Source organism: Terrapene carolina, unplaced genomic scaffold (assembly GCF_002925995.2).
Source record: "Terrapene carolina triunguis isolate 2854851 unplaced genomic scaffold, T_m_triunguis-2.0 Scaffold211, whole genome shotgun sequence".
NCBI classification, from domain to species: Eukaryota; Metazoa; Chordata; order Testudines; family Emydidae; genus Terrapene; species Terrapene triunguis.
In genome coordinates, this window is record NW_020664562.1 from 40,699,878 (window position 1) to 40,710,718 (window position 10,841).

A 10,841-nucleotide genomic window follows, 5' to 3' on the forward strand; every position below is an offset into this window, starting at 1 on the left:
TTCAGTGATTATCACTAGAGTACAAACCACAGCTACTCAGTAACTCTCAGCAAAGCAAAACCATAGAATTTAAATTGTGGTTCTGGTTAGAAAAGTGACTGTTTTAATAATTGCTCCGTTTTACTCAAGAGATCTGCTCCCTCTGCATGCTGCAAATATCTCTGCTGATTTTATTGACTGAAATAAGATTTTACTGCTTTTCACTCCTCTTAGTACTGCAAATGCCAGGCAACTGGGAGAGTGAGCCAGATTCTTTACAGGCTCACACATCCACAGAATTGTTAACTAGGTTCCAACTGCAGAACATTTATTACTGATGATGTGAGAGCCAGGACAAACATATTTTGACTTTCGAATCCCAGGGAGAGTTTGCAGGGTGCACGGCAGTTAAACAAAACTCATTTTTTTTCTACTTGTGAATTGGGCTATTTTGAAACGGAATCGTGTAAAGGCAATAGAGATGGAACCATGCAATGTTATTTTTATGGAGTAACTTTTCAGATTATATTCATTCTTTAAATCTTGTCAGGAATCTGGTGTCTGAACAAAGAAAGCATAGAAAGAAACTGCCTCAAATGTGGGGTGGAGAGAAGATGAAAATTGAAAATATAAGGATGTAAGAGCCTCAAATGTTATGTTTTCTGCTTAGTTTGAGGAGATAATTTCACTCCTTTTGCATCCCCCTGATGTGGATTTCTTCCATCTACCTTTGGGGTTGAGCTTGGGCATTTATTAGTTAATGTAAAACCAGACATCCTTTCCCCTTGCTTAAGACCCTTCTCCATGTGTTTACTACTTCACAAAATTAGATTCTGGTTTCAAAGCTTATTGCTTAAAGTCACTGCCTTAAATGTTATACATGTATTAAATGTTATACATGCATTTTGTGTCTACAAATATGTCTCTCATTACAATATTGTGACCGTTAGCTCTGATATGTATATGTACTGTATATGCAAAATAAATAAAATGTTGGTAGGATGAGAGCAAATTCATTATAAACATTTTTTTAGGTGTCTCAGTTTACTATAAATAACAAGTCTCAGTATATTTCATTGATATTTAAATATATGTGCATATTAATTAACTGGTTGGAATTTTGTAGTACTTGAGCAGTTGATGTCCAAAATGTGACCTTTGATTTTAAGGGATGACTGTTTAGCATGTATGCAGAATGTTTTGGTCGTCTTGGTATGTAGTCTTACAAGCAAGTAAAAGTAAGCTCAGTGCATTTCTAAATGTCAAATGTGCTGAACTACTTTTCCCTTGTGGTGGTAGAGGAAATATTTGTAATAGTTTGTGATGTGGAAATATTCTTAGGATGGTCAAGGACCTCCAGGGAAATTTCAGTCCTGTCCTATACTAGATACCAGGGTGTTTCCCAAGGACTTAGGGTACGTCTACACTTACCGGAGGGGCCGGCAGCAGGCAATCGATGTTCTGGGATCGACTTATCGCGTCTAGTGAAGATGCGATAAAATCGATCCCTGATCGCTCTGCCGTCGACTCCGGAAATCCACCGCGGCAAGAGGCGGCAGCGGAGTCGACGGCAGCGCGGCAGCGGTCGACTTTCCCCCGTCCTCACAGCCAGGTAAGTCGACCTAAAATACGCAACTTCAGCTACGGTATTCACGTAGCTGAAGTTGCGTATCTTAGGTTGACCCCCCGCTGTAGTGTAGACCTAGCCTTAGTGCAATATATATAACCCTGCTAAATTAATGATGCCCAGAAAAATCCCATGAAAGATTTCAACAAGGTGTCATGTCTCAGGTTGCTTTTAATAAACACACCAAAGCTTCGACATCATGGTTTGCCATGATGCAATCTGTTTGCCAGAAGCTGGGAATGGGCAACAGGGGATGGATCACTTGATGATTACCTGTTCTGTTCATATCCTCTGAAGCCCCTGGCATTGGCCACTGTCGGAAGACAGGATACTGGGCTAGATAGACCTTTGGTCTGACCCAGTATGACTGTTCTTATGTTCTATGTTCTTATATAAAGAACAAACAGATTTTCTGGATACATGCAAATTGCTGGTGGTCTACACGCAAACCAAAGAAAACTTTCAATGTCTTGTCCTGTCAGCTTGTCTTCTATCTATCTAGGTACTAATATGTTCCCCAGTGTCATAGTGTCTGAAGTGTTCTCTGATCAAACCTGGGATGGATCCTCTGAGGGCTGTTTCTTATTTGGTTGTTCCAAGGACATGATCAGGAACAAAAGGTGAGATCTTGCTCCCTTTGAAGTCAATAGCAAAACTCATACACTTCAATGGTGCAGGTCCACAAAGGGTATCTTTCCAGGGTATTACACAAGGCATATTTGTTTGCAGCAGAGTAGTCATGCTAAGGCCATCATTTCTTTTCAGCATCTGGCTGGAATATGGCGCGTAGTGAGAAAGAGAGAGGGCAGATCAAGCCCATACCCACTGAGAGTTCTAGAAGCTAACCAGAACAAATCTCCATAGGGGGACACAAAGGCCCATTAAAGCTTCTGAATAGTTGTCTATTGAATGTAACCTGGCAGCCAGGAAGAATCCTTTCTTCTTCTTCTTTTTTTCCTTCTATGGCTGATCCCATTCTCCTCTTTTCTGGGATCCAGGTTCAAAGATATGTCAAATGCATCAATACGTCAACAATAATGCTGCTACCATGCCAAGAAAATCTAGGAAGTGTTTTGGGAGCTCTCAGAATGTTTTTCAGGACTAGGCATGGCAAATCATTTGCACAGTTACCATTAACAATGATGCAAATTGTGCATTTAATTCCCTGGAAATTAAATCTTCAGCTGTTCAGGGGAAAGCAGGAACCAAAAGAGATTAAATATTGGAACAGGGAAAATCTTTTTAAAAACATGCTGTCTTTTCAGATAGGAAATCTCCCAGTCAATCCACTATCCAGCTGTTGAGTTTACTATTTGAATCATAGACTTAATTCATTGTTTAAAATTAATTTTGCTGTATACTGCTCAGAATGTGATAACACGAGATTAGGAAAAGTATCCGGACTCTTTCAGTGTCTTGAAGTGGTAACAATCCACCATGGGAGCTGCATAATTAAACGGGAGTTAGTGTGGGTAGGGAGCCCTGTGAGCATATCAATTCCCTTCCTCTTCATCTTGCTCTTGCACCTCATTGCTGGAAACTTTTCTGTGCCTGTGACCAGCTAGAAGAAAGATGTTCTCTTTCTGACCTTAAACTATATTTCAGACTCACCTTCTGGACCCTGACTCACATCCTCTTTTTGTATTAGTGAACATTTTTGCTTCGGAGCAACTGGATACTCATTGGCTCTGCACCCAAGGTAGGTGTGAATGGCTCTACCCCCATTACACCAAAACTGCCCCATTAATTTCAGAGGTTGTACCAGTGTCAGTGAGGGCAGAACTCGCATGGAAATGTTCTTACCTCTATTATTATTATTTATTAAATATTTGTATGGAGGTAGACTCCGCAAGTCCCGATCAGGGCCCAGTTGTGCCAAGCACCATACACATACAAAATAAAAAGACATTCTCTGCCTCCTAATATCTCTATTCTTTGTAGTGCTTCCTTTTAAATGATGAAAGACAAAGCTATGGTACTTTTTTCTAAAAGCAGTTCCCCGTGCATTTTATTGAAGAAACCTAGAGCTTCCCTTATATACTTTATTTTTCTCTTTCCTCAGAAACGATCGTTAGAAGCCGTTTCGCTGCTGATTAATCAAGAGAGTGATATGACCTTGCATTTTAATGCTAAACCAATTAACAGGATTTGACGACATGCCATTCCACTGCTTGAAACAAAAATCAAGGAGAGTGCAATGCCCCTCGAAAAGAGTAATAACTCTCCGCAATGCCCTGGTGAAGGGGAAATCAGAAATTTGGCTGCGTGTGTAATTTCCAACTCCCCTCCCCTCAAAACCTATGCATTTGAGATGAAGCAGCTAAACAATAAGGAGATGTGTAATTTTTAGTCCCAATCAAGTTATCTTTAAATACATTGACTTCTAACACAGAAATCACCCTTGATGTTTCTGAACCAGCACAATTTATTCACTTTCTAAAACCAATTTGAGTCAAAACGATCCCCGAGAAATTTCCACTGCACCATTTTCTATCCTATATTTACCCAGTGTTCCATGCAGAGCATTAAACCTATGGGGGGCTGTTGTGCTGTCGGTTTGATAGCTAACGTAGCAGTACCATTCATTTAGTTTATCTTGATCAGTGGTTCTCTCACTTTTGTACTGGTGACCCCTTTCACACACCAAGCCTCTGAGTGTGACTCCCCCCCCCCTTATAAATTAAAAACACTTGTTTATATATTTAACACCATTATAAATGCTGGAGGCAAAGCGGGGTTTGGAGTGAAGGCTGACAGCTCCCAAACCCCCAATGTAATAACCTCGCGACCCCCCTGAAGGGTCTCAACCCCCAGTTTGGAGAACCCCGCTCTTGATAATGTACCAACATTTGGAATCCCCAAGAAATAAATTAACGTATGTGACAATGTGTTCTAGGTTTGAGCACAATCTTCAAATACAGTTGATTTGTTTAAATTTCTTTTAATCTAGTTTCCTTTTAGTTTTCCTTGCAGAAATGCATTTTAAAGTTCATTAAGAGCCAGTCCCCACAGATGGTTGCCACCAACAGGAGTGTTGTCTACAACGAGTAATCCCTTCCACCAACTCACTAGGGACAACTCCAGTAGCAAGCAAGCACAGCACGATGCTCTGGGTAACCCAAAGATGTCTGCAGTGCTGGGAACCCAGCTGTATGAACATGGATGCTGTACATAGGTAATAACCTTGCTACAATGTGCAGTTACAGTGACGCATAGGCAGACCCTGGAGTGTGGTATTTGAAGCACGAATGCCTCCAGCACACAGATGACTCTACTCCTTACTATGGCCACATGTTGTGGAGACTGCTGGTATACAGCTTGAACATAAGTAAAACACAATAACTGCTCATAAAGCAGCATATGGGTAGAGCACATATGGATAGTTTTTATGTTCTGTGTGATACTTCCACTGATATTTATTGTGATTTAATTTAGCTAATGTGAGGTAAAAATTAAATTGCCACTATGCTTTTTAAGACCTGCTAGGAGCTGAACATTTTTCGTTATTTTTAGCACACTGGCAGCAATTTGTACAGTGGGTGCCAACTGCAAAAAACCCTGAGTCAGGCCCCCGAAAATCATGGGATTTACTTAAAAAGCATTAGATTTTAAAATAGACTCAGTGCTGGGTTCTTCTAATAACCTTCTGGGGTTTGAGCCTTTTGGAGTCATATTTTCAAAGCTTTTTCTGTACAATCATGAGTGCTAGAAACTTACTTCTCTTGTTAATGAAAGCTGAGACTCTGCCATAATCACAGGACTCCGAGGACATGGAGCTTTAAGAAAAGCACCAAATGTTGTGAGCATCACAATAAAATCGCCAGAGGTGACAACACTCACCACTTCCAATTTTGACAGACTGGTGACTGAAGATGGGGTAGAAGAGCAGAGGAAGAATAGTCCAGTGGTTAAGGCATGAGTTTTGAAGCCCTGGGTTCAAGTCCCTGCTCTACCACAGTCTTTTTGTGTGACCTTGGGCGATTCACTTAGCCTCTCTGTGCCTCAATTTCCCAACTGTAAAATGGGAATAATAGCACTTCCCGACTTCACTGGGGTGTTGTGGAGATAAACACATTAAAATCTGGGAGGTGCTCAGATACCACAATAAAAGATGGATATATAAGTACCTTTGAAAGATCGTATCAGAGGGGTAGCCATGTTAGTCTGATCTGTAAAAAGCAACAAAGAGTCCTGTGGCACGTTATAGACTAACAGATGTATTGGAACATAAGCTTTTGTGGGTGAATACAAAGTGGGTATTCACCCACGAAAGCTTATGCTCCAATACATCTGTTAGTCTATAAGGTGCCACAGGACTCTTTGTTGCTTTTGAAAGATCGGTGACTCAAGAAGAATGCAGACGTTTTCCCCAAAACTGGTAGCACTTAAAAATATCCTACTTCTTTCTCTGCAAGCACACCTTCAAAGGTCTATCAAATCTCCATTTTGATAAGAAAGGATGAGAGGAAGTATGATGTTGTGGTTAAGGCAAAATGTTGGGTAGGGAGGTCTGCGTTCTGCCCAGGGCTTCCTGTATAAAATTCAGCAAGTCGCTTAGGACCAAATTTTCAAAAACAGCCATTGATTTTTGGGTGTCTGGCATGCTACACAGTAGTAGTACTTTGCACCCTGCAGGCCCCAGGTGTCTCACACCGACCATCCAAAAATGCAGGCACCCCAAATAGACCACTGATGAAAATGTGGACTTTAATCTCTTAGTTCCTCTATCTGTAAATATGGGAATGAAATGTTTATTTACTTCTATAGGGGAGTTTGAGGCAAAATTCTATAATGTTTGGAAGGCATTTAGCTATCATGGGAGGGAAGCCACCATAGAACTATACTTGATTATAACAATGTTTTTTAACATCTCTGGGACAAAACTGCATTCTCTCTAAACTCAATCAATCAATTAAACAAAGCCTCTTGACTTGAAACTGCTGCCAGGATAGCAAAAAGGACTACAGATAAGAGGATTTCTCAGGGTCCTAAAGTCTGTAAAGTATTTGTTTAATTTGTGGTACATTCTAAAAGCAAATCTGTAGCGAGCACCCAGTTTAGAAGTTTTGTTTGCTTTTCGCATAATAATAAAATCCATTTACATGACTCTCCCTGGGTTTGCATAAAACACAGTCTAACCATTTTTAACTCATGCTATTATTTATTATTTGTGGTATCATTGCACGTGGGAACTCTAGTGATGGATCAGGACTGCGTTGTGTTAGGCTTTGTACAAGCACAGAACCAAAAGACAGTGTAAACCTGCCATCCAAGTGTTTACAATCCCAGTTGTTCCATGTTAATTTTGGCAGCACGCTGACAGTGAGTGAGAACAAAATAACCACATTTAGTCAACAGTGGTTCACCTACTACGCTTAAAGAGACACTTCCTGCCACATTCATCTCTCAGCTACATTGGTGTAAATCTGGAAGTCAATGGAACAGAATTTCGCCCTCTGTCTATGTAGGGTGACCAGACAGCAAGTGTGAAAAATCGGGACAGGGTTTGGGGGGGGGAGGAATAGGAGCCTATATAAGAAAAAGACCCCAAAATTGGGACTGTCCCTATAAAATCGGGACATCTGGTCACCCTCTATGATTCTGTGGCATGGTAAAGAGGCCACTGGTGTATCTTAGGAAGGGCAAGCAGTCAGCATGAGATTTTGTATTGGTAATTTTCAGTAGGCATAATCATATTAATGGATGATGCCCACTCAATGCTCACAAGAAACCTTAATTAAAAAAAGAAATCCTAGCCAATGTATCTTAGGAGGAAGAGTGTTTCCTGATCCCCAATATGACTATCGGTTAAGGCAAGTGAACATTTCCTTTGTGTTCAGCTCCTCAGAAAGCCCTCGCTGTCATAACCCAAAGCAAAACATCTACCTGTAGAAATCTGGTGGTTGTACTTTAATCCCCCATGCCTGTGTTTTATTTGCTCCTGTCATTTAATTTCCCACCACAATATGAGCTAAGGTCTTATCTGATATCTCCCCTTTCTTTCTTTCATTAGTAAAATAATAAAATAATAATAATACTTTGCACTTATCTCTATCTTAGGTGCCCATCACCACAGTGTGTATAGATAGTGCCTTCCATCCAAAAATGACCAGTCAGTAAAGTTTCAGAATATTGAAAAGGTCAGAACACCACAGGACTATCACTTAGATATATATGAGGCATAAAAATTGTAATAGTGGGAAAGGTGTAAAATGAAAGCAGTGTCTTAGGGGTGTCATTGTGCTCTCCCCTTTGGATGGCAGTTGTAATCTCTACCATGGTCTTAAAGCTCTCATTTTTTTTGTAGATTATAAAGCCAGAAGGGACGACTGTGATCATCTAGTCTGATCTCCTGCATAAAACAGGCCATAGGATTTTCCTCACTTTAATGCCTGTTGGAACTAGAGCATGTCTTTTAGAGAAACATCCAACCTTGATTTAACAGTTGCCAGTGATGGAGAATCCAACACAATCTTCTGTGAGTTGTTCCACTGGATAATTAGTCTCACTGTTAAATGCTTGTGCCTTAGTAGAGGGCCATTCTGTTTCATTCAAGAGGGTGCTCCATGCATGCCTATTACTACTTCACCTATGTGCAATTTTTAATTCTTATAACTAATCTATGTCTTTAAATAGTTTAAAAGCCATCAAAATAAGCACAAAAGAATTACAGCAACAGCTTCTGTGCTCTGGAGGAGAAAAAAAAAACCCTCTGTCCTAAAGAGCTCTCTTTATTAATATGATATGGCAAATGTTTTTTCTGTTTATTAAATCATATGAAAGGTTAATTGTGGTTAGCGACTGTGGGTAGAAAACAATTCTTGGATGATGCTTTTGTAACAACAGGTTGGCAGTTTGCCGAAGCCATCTGCTTCCTGCAAATGTGAAGGTACAATCTCAAACTTGTGAGGTTAAAAATTACAGATTGCATAGTAGTTTGGAAGAAGGAAAATCCATGTTGTGTTGATGTAAAGTTTCTGAATCTCCTTGACACACAGTCTGGAAGGAATGCCGAGTTTCCTAAAGGACCGTGTTTGGTTATAGAGGGTCTGGCACAAGGGTATTTTGTACTCATGCTGACTGTCTCCTAACCTAATTAAACTGTTTCTGTACTATGCTGTTTTGTTTTAAATTTGGTTTTGTCTTGACCCACAAAGGAGAATAGACAGATACAATATTTGTTTCTTTTAAGCAAAGAATTTGGTTTTCTCCATAAAGGAACATAAAATGTTGCTATGAGTATCAAGGTGAATTGCTCATAAGACTTGTTGGTACAGTTTGAGATGCTGTAAGCTTACCCTGGTTTGTAAACTCTTCGGGGCAGGGGTATCTATTTAAAAGGACAAACTATTCATGCTGTTTTACATGGGTGCGCTGACGCAGAGTGAGATTAAGTGATTAGTACAAGATCACACAGCGAGTCTGATGTAGGCTGGGAATTAAACCTGGATTTCCCAATTCAGTCAAAAGTGCTAATGCTTCCTCTCCGTGGATCAGTTATGGTAGCTTCAAAATTTTACCTGGATCTTCAAAAATATGCATCTGCCTTCAAAAATCAAGTTAATAGCACAAAATTTGAAACTTCCACATTAGTCCTCATCCAGCTCTTCCTTAAAGATCCAGTAACGGAATTTATATTCTTCCTCTCCTTTCTTTCAGAAAGAATTTGCAGATTCAGCACACAGTAAGACAAAGAATTTGTTACTGTGGCTGACGTGGCTTCTTCCCATCATCCTCTCTGCACCTTTCTTGTGTGGAAAGAAACTGTTATATCCTCTTGCTCTGTGCATCAGAGGGCTCAAGTCTGGGAACTTTTCACTCTAATTCCCTTTAGGTTGCCTTGTCTTGCTGCTGTCTTGGATGCCTGAGAACTTCACTATACCTATCCTGCTGGTCTGAATGCACACTGGAATGCAGTAACACTGGACTGAGTTGAAGAGCACATTCCTTAATGTCTCAGACAACACAGCTGCAGCTGCCAACATGTTTTCTGTGAAATGAAGAGGAACAGGGCCTCATTTCTAGTGCATATACCCAGCACAGCTACGGTAAAGGTATGGTTTTTAAGTGTTCTTTCTCCCCAGTTTTAACGAGAACATATCCAGGTGCAGACTTTTAAATGCCTTTTAGAGTACTTCTGTACCTCCTACTTCTGCTTTGTATCTGGTGTGCTGCTCCATCAATCCAGCCATCTAATCTGTTTATCTTTTAATCCATTACCACAAACCTGTTCTCCAGTAAAGTTGATACTTGCAGCTTTACTGTCCTTGCTAGGATCAATACCAATAAATCCTGCCATAATCTACTGTATCCTTCAGTGCTGCAGAAGCCTTGGTGTGCTTCATCAGGATTGCAGAACTTCTCATAGGTGGCAGCTTAAGAAATCTTCCATGTCTGGACCAAATTCCCTGCTGGTGTAAATGGATACAGCTCCATTGACTTCCATGGCATTTCATCCATTTACACCAACAAAGTCTGGCCCTCTAGTTTTATTTTTGCTCTTCAGTCTCCTTTTACTGTGAGATAACAATAGATAATACTTGGTACCTGAAGTGCCCCTTTCATCCAAGGATCTCAACACACTCTACAAAAGCAGGTTTGTGCCATTGCCCCTTTTAAAAGAGAAACCGAGGCACAGAGAAATCAGGACTGAGATTTTCAAAGCCGTCTCAGGGATTTGGATGCACAATTGCCATTAATATTCATGGATATTAGACAGCTGTCTCCCTCGGTGGCTTCAGCGCAAGTGATAGCAAGTCTGTACTAGTTAACACATGGACACTTCAGCCTGCAATTCCAATTCAATATTCTATTTTCAGACAAACTGTGCAGGAGTATCCAACAAACACATCTGCCCTATTCTACTGCCCCACTCCAACCCACCAGTTACCCCTCCTGTGACAGCACAGGGTTTCTTTCATCTCTTGCCATTTCTACTGTACAGGGAGTACAATGAAAATTGCTAATGTGTTGGTAAGTTAGTGAGTGATGTAAAATAAATAAATAAATAAATAATAAAATAATAAAAGGTTGATCATCCATCATTATAAGTTCCTTCAAAAAGCGACAAACATTTGTGCAGGTCATTCTGCCTACACTATATGAGGACATATGAAGTGGAGTAAAAGTTCGGCATAATCATATGCAGGGAAGGTATGCACACAAATCACAGAGGGTCCTGTGGCACCTTTGAGACTAACAGAAGTATTGGGAGCATAAGCTTTCGTGGGTAAGA

At 40.4% G+C, this 10,841-nt stretch overlaps 1 protein-coding gene across 1 annotated transcript in view; it reads left to right on the forward strand.

Annotated features, from left to right (window-relative positions):
* The first annotated feature begins 1,163 nt into the window (after positions 1 to 1,163).
* LOC113407373 (uncharacterized protein C1orf87-like) overlaps positions 1,164 to 10,841 on the forward strand; it is a 48,774-nt gene continuing 39,096 nt past the window's right edge. Inside the window, exons 1-2 of the mRNA XM_029912392.1 lie at positions 1,164 to 1,191; positions 2,109 to 2,226. Of these exons, the coding sequence (XP_029768252.1) occupies positions 1,164 to 1,191; positions 2,109 to 2,226 (146 nt within the window). The remainder of the gene's footprint in view (positions 1,192 to 2,108; positions 2,227 to 10,841) is intronic.